The following is a 13,325-nucleotide window of genomic DNA, read 5'->3' as shown; positions in this document are numbered from 1 at the left end:
AAATAATTCACTATGGTGATTTTAACAGCACAAATCCTCCCTTCCTCATAATATTATGATCCTTTTTGGTTTGTGAGACTTCAGAAAAATCTTTTTGAAAAAGAAATGACATAAAAGATGCTCCTGACAACAGCCCAGTGAACAGAAGCTGTTTCTTCCCATCCTTCCCCTCCCATCTCACAGGGAACAAAGAGAATTTTCCACCTCTCAGCTTCACAGACTTCCCCAGGGCAAAAAACAAGCTTGCATCAGTCCCTGAAAATAGTTGCAGGGTATTGCTGCTGAAACTGCTTCACATTTAGGTCAAATCTTGAGAAGATTTGCAGCCAGAGCTGAAGTGGTTTTAGGAGAGAACCTTGAGGTGCATCTCACACACTGAAATAAGGCACTAAGGAGACCTAGGGACAGGCCAAGGATTTCAAGTCACTGGAAAGCCAACTAATATTTTGTGTACAACTCTTGTGAGAACAGAGCAGTGTTTTTGTGACAAGTGATAAAGAACAATGAACTTTCAAAGGAACAAAGGTGCCTGGGAAATGCAGGGAGCTCTACTGTAGGTGCTCTCTGAGAGGCAATGGGAGACAGGGGCAGGAAAAAGGGAAAGCCAGAAAATAATATGACAAATCAACTTGGTCTTACAGAAGAAATTTAATCATGTAAGGCATTTAATCATGCCCTATTTTAAAAAAGCAGGAGGAGGGGTATGATTATAATATAAAATGTGCCCTTCCAAATTCTCTTTGCTGACTACTTGCTAATGCTAATTTTACTGTCATTTTGTTGTGAAATTCATTTCACATTTTCAGAGCTGTTCACAGAATTATATAGGTGTACTGGGGATTTGGAAACTGAGCAGGCATTTATTCCTGTAACTAGCAGTCTGGTAATGCTTCATAAAACCAAAATACATAAACACCAAAAACATAACAAATGGTTTTTCATTTTAACCCAATACTTGATTTCACCCAAACGTTGATTTTTCTATGATAGATGCCTGAAAATATTCCACAGTCACTGTGGAAGTTTTCTTATCCTTTTGAATGAGTTTGTCATACAGTTACACTGCCAAGGCATCAGAAATTTGCCATATTATTGCCAACACAAACGATTTTAGTGTCTATTGTGAACCACAGAGCACACAAGTGTTGACATTAGATCCTCCTTGAATAATGATATTTAAAGTAGCTCGGTTCTCTCTGCACTGCCTGTAAAACCAGGTGTGGGATCAGCTCTGTGATGTTCTATAGGTTTCCTTTGGACATTGTATGCTTTTTACCTGGGGGGCAGTTTGCCCTGTAGCTGATGCTGGTGCCATGTCCCAACAACCCTGTGTAGGAATAAACTTGCTGCTGCTACCAGGAGCTCCAGAGAGGATTTGCAGGAGTGGTGAAGGGAATCGTTCCTGTTGTCACCGTGGGGCTGAGAGAGTGAACATGGCTCCTTCATGTTTGCTGGCAAATGACAGATCCTGGAGCCAGCTGAAACCAAGGCAGGCACCAGCTGCACAGGGAGCTCAGGATGAGACTGGAACAGGAATTGCTTCCTCAGCAGCAGTAATGTTTTTGACACAGCATCCCAGGAGTGAACACGCTGTCCTATGCACCCTTCCTTCCCCTGAGCACAAAAAACCTTTGTTTCTTTTACAAAAGGGAAAGGAGTAAAAGGTTTTCCCTACTGCATGCAGATATGTTTTCAGCATTCAGCACTGTCCTTTCATTCAAAATATGTAATTCTATTTTTATTCTCTGATTATCTAGCAGAATTCACCGTGACCCAAGGGAGAGGTTAATTCTTGTACTGAATATCCTATTGCCATGTGGTTTAGAGAGAGGGAATGTTGCTTCTCTTCATTTTGAAATTAAAATGCAGAATTTTCCTATTTATAATTGATTTCAACTGTATATTATCTGCTATTCCTTTTAAAGGCAAAGCATTGCTTACTTTCAGAAATGTACAATACAAAAAGGTATTCCTGAATGTTTTATTTTGGAAGTGTAAAGGCTTTTAAAATAAACAAAAGTAAATATTCAAATACATTTCATACTGCATGTGGTAGGAGTGGCTCCATACAACACAATATGGATGATGCAAATCCAGCAGTTAATTTCTTTGAGACATACAGTATAATATAGAGACACTTCCAGATCTGGTCTTGTGCTATTGCCTGACCCTTTTTTTATCATTTAAATCCAGCCTACTTTATTAATTATTAATATTTTATTTTGCTATATTGATTGTTCAAGTTAGGAAAAAAAAACCAGTTAAAAACTACTGACTTGCAAACACTGCAAGACCCTAAAAAACCTGCAATCTCTGAGGATAAATATACATTTATTTTTTGAGAAAATGTGTCATTACCTGCAGTTGAATCAAGGCAAAATGATCGTGCAATTAAATAGTCTGAATTGAAATTTAAAGCTGCAGACCATGATTTTCCCTTCTCCCAGTTCTGCTTGAAATCTCTCACACCTTTAAAAAAATATAATTAGCTTTAGATTTCCCCACAATAAATAACACCAGAACATACCTTGTGCTACCAACCTGAATTTTAAAAAAAAGTAAGAGGCCACCTCAGTGTTTTGAGTTCATGAGATCATTCAGACACAAAGCCCTAACAGAGTTTCCCAGTCAGAAGGCATCAGGAAGGCTCCTCGCTTATGGTAAACTTGGGCTTTAGCTTGACAGACCTTTTCCTGATGGTGCCCTTGGGGGACAGCGGCATGGTGTCCATGATGCTCTTGTCCTCCTCCAGCTGCCGGGCAGTGCACGACGGCGTGGGCACTTTCACCGTGTTGCCGAATTTGGAGTAGTCCACCGAGTACCGCCCGTCCTCCTCCGCCACGATGGGCACAAACCTTTGGCCCCAGAGGATCTCGTCCGCCAGGTAGGAGGTTCTGGCCTGCGTGGTGATGCCGGTGGTCTCCACCACCCCTTCCAGGATGACGATGATCTCCAGGTCCTCGTGGTGGTGCAGGTTCATGGGGGAGATGTCGTAGAGGGGGCTGTTCTTGTCTATCACGTGGTAGATGATGAGCGGGGACACCAGGAAGATGCTGTTGCCCCCCACGGGGTTCTCCATCTGGATGTCGATCTGGTTGAGGGGCACCACCTCGCCCTCCAGGCTGGCCGTCTTCTTCACCACCTGCATGCGGATGGTGGCACTGATGATCATGCTCTTGCGGAGGTCGCCCACCCTCAGCATGAAGCAGAGCCGGCCCTCCCGCAGCGCGATCACCGCGTGCTTGCTGAAGATGAGGGTCTCGGCCCGCCGATGCGCCTGCGACGTCTTCATGAAGATGCAGCCCAGCATGATGGCGTTGATCACCAGGCCCACGATGTTCTGCACGATCAGCACCAGGATGGCGGCCGGGCATTCCTCCGTCACCATGCGCCCCCCGAAGCCGATGGTCACCTGCACCTCGATGGAGAAGAGGAAGGCGGAGGTGAAGGAGTGGATGCTGGTCACGCAGGGCACGAAGGCGGCCGCAGAGCCCGCCGTCCCCTCGGCGGGGTCCCGCTGCAGCCGGGTGCTGTGGTCCAGGTCCCCGTGCGCGAAGGCGATGAGCCACCAGACCATGCCGAAGAGCAGCCAGCTGCACAGGAAGGACATGGTGAAGATGAGCAGCGTGTGCGGCCACTTGAGGTCCACCAGGGTGGTGAAGACGTCCTGCAGGAAGCGCCCCTGCTCGCGGATGTTCTTGTGGGCCACATTGCAGGCGCCGTTCTTGCCCACGAAGCGCGCCCGCCTCTCCCGAGCGCGGTACCGGGCGTGATCGGGCACATCCTCGGCCAGCCGGGTCAGCACGTACTCCTCGGGGATGATGCCCTTCCTCGAGAGCATGGCTCCGCCGCCACCGCCGCCGCGCACCGCCCCGCCAGCCGGGGGGGCCCAGGGGCCCTGCGGGCTCTGCGCGCCCCTGTGCGCTCTGCGCGCTCCTGCGCTCCGCGGGCTCTGCGCGCTGCCGGCTCTGCGCGCCCCTGTGCGCTCTGCGCGCCCCTGCGCTCCGCGGGCTCTGCGCGCTGCCGGCTCTGCGCGCCCCTGTGCGCTCTGCGCGCCCCTGTGCTCCGCGGGCTCTGCGCGCTGCCGGCTCTGCGCGCCCCTGTGCGCTCTGCGCGCTCCTGTGCTCCGCGGGCTCTGCGCGCTGCCGGCTCTGCGCGCCCGGGCCGAGGGAGCGCCGCGGGCTCGGGGGCGCGGCCGCGCCCGGCGCCGAGCGGGAGCACCGCCGCCGCAGCCCCCGCCGCCGCAGCCGGGCCGGGAGCGCTCCCCGCCGGAGCTGGGGGCGTTTCTTTACCTTTTCACCCTCCTTTCCTTATTTTTTTTTTTTTTTTAATTTCCCTCCGGGGGAAGGGTTTCGCGCCGCGGTTTGTATGTAAACATTTGATACAGGACGGGTTTGCTGCCTTCCATTAGCAGGGGCTCCTTTGTGGGATGCCGTGGCTTCATGTCGGGTGATTATTCCGTGAAATGGGGGCGGGGAGAAAAAAGGTACGGGCCAGTTTTAAAGAAGGAATTTGAATAATAATGATAGTAATAAAAATGATAGTAATAATAATAGTAATAATAATAATAATAATAATAATAGTAATAATAATAGTAATAATAATAATGATAGTAATAACAATAACAATATCTTAATAATAGTAACATCCTAATAATATATTTTAAATAATAAAGTAATAGTATCAATAATAATAATAGTAGTAGTAGTAATAACAATAATAATAATGTATATACTGAAATTCACCTGTGTGTCGTTTGGTAAGTAAGAGGAAAGCATTCATCTGATAAATCGCCAGGCAGTGGTAGGAAATTGGCTTGAATGAGCTGAATCCAAGGAGGTAATGGCTAAACAGAAACCTGGAACTAAAGGGGCTCAATCCCACTTATAATTCTGCCAGAGTTATTTAGAATAAATAAGGAATGTTTTTTTGTTTGTTTTGTTTTGTTTATTTAGTGCAGAGAGGAGACTGTGAAAATGGTGTGAGCTGTGGCTTCTCAGGAAAATGTCTACAGTCCATACAGCAGCAAAAGTTGCAAAAAAAAAAAAAATCTGGCCAGAAAGGGTTAACCCCAGTGACATGAACTTTCAGACAGGCATCAAAATCCTCGGAAGAGGCAACAAAGGGAGGCAGGAAGCTAGAACCTGTTCGGGACACTGGGATGTCTCTGTGGGTATAAATACATACATGGGCATGCCCATGAGGATGTGTCCTCCTGACAAGATGCGTTATGTAAAAACATTCTGATGTGGCTTTGCTGCTGTATAAACAGCAATATTCTCATTGATGTGTTTATTTCCTCTGGTTTCAATATTTTGTTTCTATTTCAGTTTAGACATCAACACTGTGGAGTTTTTACAGCATCCCAGGATATTCTGGATAAGAGTTTTTTCTTTAGTACCAATGGATTTGTGATTATTTATTTTCTAGTTGCACGACATGTATCCCTGGACTTTCCCTTTAGTTTTGGCTCTAAGTGTTTGGTACACACTGCAAACAGCACTTGGCACAGATTCCCTGGGCAAGGCAATTGTCCAGTGATGTCTGGGAATCAGCCAGTTGGGGTTGAGAGTAACTTCCACCACCTACAGCTGCTTAAAGCAGCCCACCGAGGGATTTCAGAATAGTGGTTTGAAGTAATCACCCTGAGCTCTCTGAGCAGTTGTTATAGGTCTTGTAATTAATTGTTTACTATTGCTTTGGACTATTTGTACTTTCTGTGTATGAATTGTGGCATGTCCTTGCACACATCGATTCCTTTTGGAGGGGTCAGTTTCCCAATCTGGTTCATCTTTCTTGCTGCTTTGATAAATGAAGCTAGAATAGCAACAAGGTGCCCTGGCACGTGGCTGCCAGGCCACTGAGTTAGCCAAAGGTGGCTAAGCCCTATCTCTAGCCCTTTCTCTTCTACATCTCTTCATCTAGTCATCTCCTAAACTCTCTTTGTGCCCTTGGTGTGCATGTTATCTGCACCTACCCCTTTAGGTTGTTAACTACATGATTTATATGACAATTTAATTTTTTAAAGAGTTTGGTTGTGGTTTTTTTCTTTTTAAAAGACCCCATTTTTCTTTCTAAACATGAAAAAGAAAACCCATAACCCAAGAGGATGAAGTTGATTGAAGTTTTACTTGTCAGATGTGTAGTTCTGCAGCTGGTGGCAGGTCGTATTCCAGAATTTTGCAGTGAGCGTAAACAGGCTGCAGAACACCAGGCTACTCCTGGGCAGCATTTTACACCCTTGCAGACATGGACATAGGGATTCCAGAGGCAATCCTGACTTTTGTGCCGTTTTTCCTGACTCTTTCCTAAGCGTGGTCTTTATTCTGTGGCTTTTCCTCCAGAGGGCGGTACCTCCATAAACGTGGGATGGATAAAAACCTGTGTCGGGGCGAGGGTTTTGGAGGAAGAGGGAATTGCTGCATGGCCTGTGCTAGGAACGACCCAGGGAGGGGTGATTTATGAGCACACTCACCACGCTGCTTTCAGGAATCCTGAACTCTCTAGAGCAGTGCTTCCTTGCTTCCACTTCTGCAATGGGACTGTCATTTGCCACTTCTTTTCCTTCATCTCTGAGCACTTAGGGGCTGAGATGGGACAGCAAAGCCAGTGGCTTCTGCTGAAGAATTTCTAGAGCTGTCTTTATGGATCAAGTGGCAGATACTTAAAAGAAAAAAGTGACAGATCTTCTGAGTGAGCCAACATATTTGTGTTAAGAGCTGCTGAAAACAATTGGGCTCACAGGAATGAACAATCCCACTCTGTAGTACTGAATCATGAGGGGTAAGTTCTACCACCCACAAAATAGGTTTTACACTTCAAAACTCCCCCCCTCCATTTATTCTAATTTTAATGGCTATCAAACAAGATCTTATGATAACTGTCAAATTAAAATTTAGTCGTTGCCATGTTATTACTCTGCCTTTAGAAGCTGAGTAAAGCTTCAGAGGCTACATAGTGTTAGTCTGAAATAATCCTCATGAATCACCTTGCAGTACGAGTAGGTAGGCTGAAGAAAAGAGATCAGAGTTGGTTCTGCAAAGCCACAAGGGGAGGCAGGAGCAGAGCTGGGAAGAGGACTGATGAGCAGAGCCCTGCTGTGTTTCCTGGCCACACTAAAACAAGGGAATAAACCCTATAAAGTTTTCTGTATGGTGGAAGCGTTTATACAAATCAACAAGAAAACCTCTGGTGCAGCTCCATGGGCAGCCTCTCCCCTAACACCTTTGGGGCTGGGACAAGTCCTGTCCCTCAGGAAAACTGAAAGCCTGGCTTGGTTTGCAGCCACTGCAGTACAGCCCTTTGCTTAGTGATGCCTCACTGCCATACAAACACATTTGTGAGCCTGGTTAACAGTGACTGCTGGGGTGCCCATCTCATGGCAACGAGGTCTGCTGACTTGGGTAATGTCAATGAGCCTCACACCACAGAAAAACGTTCTTGGGAACTGCTTCTGCTCACTGGTGAGACCCTTAATCCTCTAGAGTTAGGGGCAGGAACTCCCTGGCCCCACATAAACAAGACCAGCTGAAATGTGCTGAGGAAATGCCCTGTCCCAGTGGCAGCCAGGAGCCTCCCTGGTCACAGATATTGATTCAGCAGTGTGGTACCATTAAAAATTGGTAATTGTTGGATGTGAATGAACTCACCCTACTCTCCTGTAATGCTACTTTGGGAATTACAAGCTCCATTTAAAATGGAAATGTGACACTTGCACTTTTGAGTTCTAATTTCTTAGTGCTGCAGGATAAAGTCCAGCCTCCCGTCCCTTCCTCCCTGCATTCCCTTCTGGGTGAGGCTGGCAGGAGCTTGTGGAGTAGGAGCAAGCCCAAATTGCAGTGTCAAGTCCCAGACACTTATTAAAAGCACACCAAACCTCACTTCTCTGCATCTCTCCCCTTGCCATTAGAATCCCTGAGAGCTTCCACAGAGGGCTGCAGAGCCTCTGCAGTGTGAGTTTGGGGAGTCCTGCAGAGTGGTGCTTTCCTAAGCCTTTTCAGGATGAGATCCTGCCTTAGAGCAGTAATGGGAAGCCAGGAGACAGCATGCCCAGGAGCTGTGGCAGAAACCTGCTCTGTGCCCTTCTGGTCCCACTTCTCCTCTCTCAGCCCTAGTGGAAGCCTGGCATTCCAGGGTGAAAACACACCCTGCAATAGTCCTGCAGCCATTCTTTCCTGGACACTGCCCAGCAAACAATTCCCTGGAGGAGGAGAAAGCTCCCAACTGGCCTTTTTCCCTCTTGAAGGGTGGTAGGCAATGACAGAGCTGATGCCTTTCATCTGCATTGCCATATCCTGTTCATTTACCACTGCTCATTCTGCACTCTTCTCTGGTGCCACTGGCCTGCCCTTCATGATTGCCCAAGTAACAGCAGGGATGTGCTGCAAATACTCTGCTCTGCAGCGGGTAACACAAACAGCAACAACAGCTCTTCATTTTCCCTGGCTCTCTGCTGCAGTGCTAGAAGTAATGCCTTAAAATATCACAGGACCCATGAGAACACTGAGGTGTCTTGTTCTAGAAAATAAAGCTTTTGAAAAGTGGTTCCAAACTAATTGAGCAGGCTAAAGAGTGAAAAAAAAAAACCCCAAAAAAACCCCCAAAAGATAAAGAGCTCTCCTAAGCACTAGAAGTTCTTCAAATAGGGGAAGTAACAAAACAAAAAAGTGGATGTAAAGGTAAACTTGCTTTGTAAAAAAATCAGGTAAAGGTAAACTTGTACAAAAATCAGTGAAAATTGTAGCCTTCCATTATTGACATTCTAACCCTCTATTAATGAAAAAGTCCCAGAATGACTGTCACAGGGCAGGGATAAGTAGCTGTCTAGCTGAATTAGGATAATTTTAGTGGCTGAAAGTTGTCTTTAGTGTCCAGAATTTATTGGTAAGGGTCACAGTAAATCTAGAGAGCACGACAGTGGGTGAAATATGTCAAACTAGGAGATGATGAGTCAAGCTCAGGCCCTGAGCTGCACTGAAAGGTTTAATGCTGTTTATTTACCAGACTTGGAGGGATAATTTCCAGATGAATTGGTACATCTGCACTGGTCTGGAAACAGTGTACATTAAACACTGATACTTTATCATAGCCTGCCTCCCCTCAGCTTCTTCATGGTTTGGGAGGGAGTCTGTGTCCATCCTGCTTGGAATCAGTGTAATAGTATTCAGTGGGCAGAAAGATGGAATCAGATTGTGATTCATTTCTAGACAGGATTAAAGGAGAGTCTAAGGCACAACTCAGGCACTATGAATAAACCACAATATAAAAAATGTTTTATAGATTTTGTATTTAGATATTAAAGCTTTACAGAGTCATTTCATTGAAAGAGATACAAGCTTTTGAGAGATACCTTTGGTATATAATTTTTCCTTCTGCATTTAGTCAGTCATGAACATTATCTACAGTAAGGCTATGACACAAAAAATAACATGTTAATAAATGATGGGAGTTGAGAGTTACATAAAAACTCCATGCTGGTTATGTTTGTTTGATGTGTATCCTGTTGTGGTTCACCCATGTAGTTTTTTGCAAATATATTTCACGATTCTTTGGCAGCAAATAAAAAGAAAAGTAGTAGTATACCAAAAGTTAAAGTACACAGATAATTCATTAATGCTTTGGATGGAAAAAATGGCTCATTTTATTAAAAAAGGAATAGCTCAATTTATTATGAAATAATATTTATTTACAGGTATTTTACATTTTTTAGAAAATAATAAAATTGTATTCTAAAATGCTTTATTTATTTTTATTACTTATCTGCTTGTACAAAAGAAGCAAAGACACTGTCTTCTTGTTCTAGCAGAACCTCAGGCTTGTCATATTCCAAAATAACTCCTCTCTTCATTACAATAACCAAATCTGAATTGAGGATTGTGTGCACACGATGCTGAAAAACAAATAAACAAAATGCCAGGTCAGTGTGTCTCTCTATTCAATATATTCCAGGATAAGATGAATTTTCCTATCAAGTTCAAGTTTGATAAAGGCTATTTATCCTACTTTTCATCCTAATTTCTGTGTAAATACTGCAGATAAATATACAGACCAAGAGCCAGGTGGATACTCAAGTACCTAAAAACTACACAGGTACTTGAGAATGAGGAGTCCTACAAGTTCCCTTTAGAATGTCCCCAGCCCAGAGTCCTGCTCCCAAGTGCAGCCAAAAGAAGGCAGCCAGGCAGAGCAGGAACTGGGCAACTGAGTGTGGAAGTGCCTGTGGGAGGCTGGGAATTCTCCCACTCCTGGATTCTATCTGGGTCTGGGGTGGTTCCTGGGCTTAGTGACGTTCGTCTATGTAGAAAGCTGATCCAGTCAATTTTACAAGACTTGGGCCACATCTTCTCCTGAGCTTTCACAATAATTTTGCACCCATATCATTTGGAAAAGGCTTTTCCATACTTCCTCCCCACTGCATGAACAAGCACTCCCTGTTCTGTGTGCTCTGGGCCGTGTTGCTCAGAGTTTCACCAGACACCCCTTGCCTGTGACTTTGCAGACCTCTCTCTCATGTCCCTACATTGTCCTTCTTCCTCACACAAGGGCCCCAGCCTGCTCAGCTGCTCCCTTCCAGGAGCAAGTCCAACACCTCCAAAATCATCCTGTGCTTCTCAGCATTTTTCACTTGTAATGTGTTATTCTGGGCAAAAGGAGACTGGAACTGCACACAGTATTCAAGGTATGTGTGAACTATGGACTCTGAGTTCAGTTTTCTTGTTCCTAATAATCTTTTTTATTTCTTTGTCCATACCACATTTTTCTATCCTAACTCAAGCCTTACCTAAACAAATAGCATGCATTGTTTCCATCTTCTTTTTAAATAAAATGCTTCAGTAATTTCCATAATCCCTGTCAGATTCCATCTCATTTACTGCTTCTTTTAGGTTTTTTTTCCCCTACCATTTATTTTTGGGTTTAGTTTTCTATAAGCCTCTTCATACTGACAGAATTCCACTTTTTCATGTTAACTGTAACTGCATGAGATTTTTTTGGATCTGCTTCACTCCCTCAGGGATATTTAATCTCAGAATATTATGGTTTCTGTTACACAGCTGCTCTTCACCCATAAGGTTCCTAATCAAGTCTTGGGCATCCTCAGTATCAAAACAACTCTTGTATTTCCTTCTCAGGCTTTCCTAGCCAGATTTTCTATAAAAGAATCACTGATGGCATTCTACAAATCTCATATATTCTGCAGTTTCTATGACATTTATCCATTCCACAGGCAGGGGCAGGGGACTGAAATATCACATTCCAGCTGAATTTGCTGCCCTTGTCTGATCTCTTTCAGTGTAACACAATCAGTGCTGCCACCGTGGTAATTCTGAGTAACACAGAAGATAACAGAGAGCCAGAACTGTAACTCCTACTGTTCCTATTCTTCCTAAACTGAAATTAGGAATACATGGCTTTTTCTGGGGAAAAAAAAACCCACCAAAACCAAGACAAAACAACACCACACCTGAAAATCAACAACACAACCAACCAACCAAAAAACGCAAAACAAACGAAAACCCAAACCAAAGAAAAAAAACCTCCACACCCCCAAAACCACTACCCATCTCACAAAACCCCTGTGTTATGTTTCCACAACAGAATGCTTTGAATACAAACCCACCTGCTGTAAACCTCATTTACAATTGGAAGTAAGCAAAAATATTCAAAGTAACTTTATTCCACGATGTTGTTTGTTTGAAATGTGCAATTTAAAACGCATTAAGAGTGCCAAAGAATAATAAAGCTTTTTCAGCCTGTCCCCAAACAAACTGAAAAAGATACATAAATGCAGAACATAGTGCAAATCTGAATTTCATGCAGAGAAATCAGGAAATGTCATGGTTATGACTCCTTTGCTTTTTTATAATGACACACTGGATGGATACCATAAGATAAATCAGGTCTTCTGTTATACATTTGCTAGGTGAAAATAAATGATCCTCAGAGATTCCTGAGCACAGATTTCTTATGTTGAATTTTCAAATGTTAAGGAGCATACTGACTTCATTTCAGCTCCCTGAAATGTGTATTTACTTGTCCTTAGTTAAATGATTATTTTAGCTTGATGAAATTTATATTTTGCAGCAAAGTACACGGCATTTTAAATTAGCTTAAAATGGGAAACAGAAGATAGGGAGCATATTGAGATTATGTATCTTTACAGGTAATTTGACTTAGCATCATGTAACACATCTAAGAAGCCACTCTTATGAATTTAAGTAAGAAATTTAAAAAAGGAAAAGAAAGCTTACATTTAAACACTATTTAAAAAAAGAAAAAGATGACTGGCCCAATTACCACATTTATTAACACTGACAAGAGGTGACATTTCAGATCCTTGTTAGCATTAGGATGGCAGCAGGGACTGTACTTACTGCAATTGTAACCACAGTGCGGTCAGCAAACGCAGTCATGACCACCTTCTGGAGAATGTTCTCCTAGGGAAGGAACAACATTTGGTGCTTTTCAAACAACAGAAGTTGCATGATAGACACAGACAAGATGAAGAATAAGAAGGGTTCAGTAAGTAACCACTGACTATTCCATGCTGTTATTTATCATCCATTGCAGAAGTGGAAAATGAGCTCTGTGTCTGAAGTAAGCCAGAGCCTGGTGTCTCCTGCCATTGCCTCTGGGGTTCAGCACACACCAGAGCTGTGCCCTGGCCCCAAACTCCTGCTGTCCTGGCCTCAGTCTGACACTCAGGAGACCCAAGGTGAATTTTGGGTGCTGCCAGGCTGCCCATGCTGGCGCCTCTGTGGTGTGTCCTTCACCCCAGTGCAAGCCCAGAAATGTTCCAGCACAACGGGGACATCTAACACCAAGGGGTGGCAGGGACAGGCAAGGGACTGTGCTGTACCTGGCATAGTTAACAGTGGAGATGATATTTAAGGTGGCCTTAACATACATAGCTCTCACTCAACAAGTACTCATCCTTTGCTATTTAGGAGACTGGTGTTCCATTCCAAACTGCCTGGAAGTGTCACGAGCACAGATACCTCCATTTGTTATTAGCTGCTCTTCAGAGAAGTATTGCAAAGGAGGAAAACTCAAAATTCAAAATGTGTTTCAACTGCACTATGGTTCCCTTGCTGAAGCTCAAACACTAACATTTTACTGAACTAAAAATTGTAACTATTCTACCAAACCCCTCCAATTATGTTCTTTACTCACAGTGGAAAGAAAATGGAAATATTTCCTGTAACAACATAAGAGATGAAAAAATGTACTATTCTATTTGGCTTAAACCCAGTCACTGCACTATTACTGAGTGCCTAAGCATCTGCCTAGAAATTCCAGGCAATTAATGCAATAATCCAGTATGTCTT

The 13,325-nt window shown here is 44.0% G+C and overlaps 2 protein-coding genes across 2 annotated transcripts in view; both read right to left on the bottom strand.

The window, feature by feature from the left end:
• Window positions 1–1,967: 1,967 nt before the first annotated feature.
• Window positions 1,968–3,902, bottom strand: KCNJ11 (potassium inwardly rectifying channel subfamily J member 11). The gene has a single exon (XM_058026088.1). The coding sequence runs from the start codon at window positions 3,839–3,841 to the stop codon at window positions 2,639–2,641; it is 1,203 nt and encodes a 400-aa protein (XP_057882071.1). The 5' UTR covers window positions 3,842–3,902; the 3' UTR covers window positions 1,968–2,638.
• A 5,365-nt stretch (window positions 3,903–9,267) lies between these two features.
• ABCC8 (ATP binding cassette subfamily C member 8) overlaps window positions 9,268–13,325 on the bottom strand; it is a 73,450-nt gene continuing 69,392 nt past the window's right edge. Inside the window, exons 38-39 of the mRNA XM_058026083.1 lie at window positions 12,372–12,434; window positions 9,268–9,889 (exon numbers count right to left, since the gene is read on the bottom strand). Of these exons, the coding sequence (XP_057882066.1) occupies window positions 9,752–9,889; window positions 12,372–12,434 (201 nt within the window). The 3' untranslated portion in view covers window positions 9,268–9,751. The remainder of the gene's footprint in view (window positions 9,890–12,371; window positions 12,435–13,325) is intronic.

Source organism: Melospiza georgiana, chromosome 6 (genome assembly GCF_028018845.1).
Source record: "Melospiza georgiana isolate bMelGeo1 chromosome 6, bMelGeo1.pri, whole genome shotgun sequence".
Taxonomy (NCBI): Eukaryota; Metazoa; Chordata; class Aves; order Passeriformes; family Passerellidae; genus Melospiza; species Melospiza georgiana.
Note: the sequence above shows the minus strand (reverse complement) of the source record. Positions and strands in the feature narration are given on the sequence as shown.

Bases quoted from the DNA above. Each gene is read 5' to 3' on its own strand.
- KCNJ11 (XM_058026088.1), bottom strand. From the start codon at position 3,841: ATGCTCTCGAGGAAGGGCATCATCCCCGAGGAGTACGTGCTGACCCGG.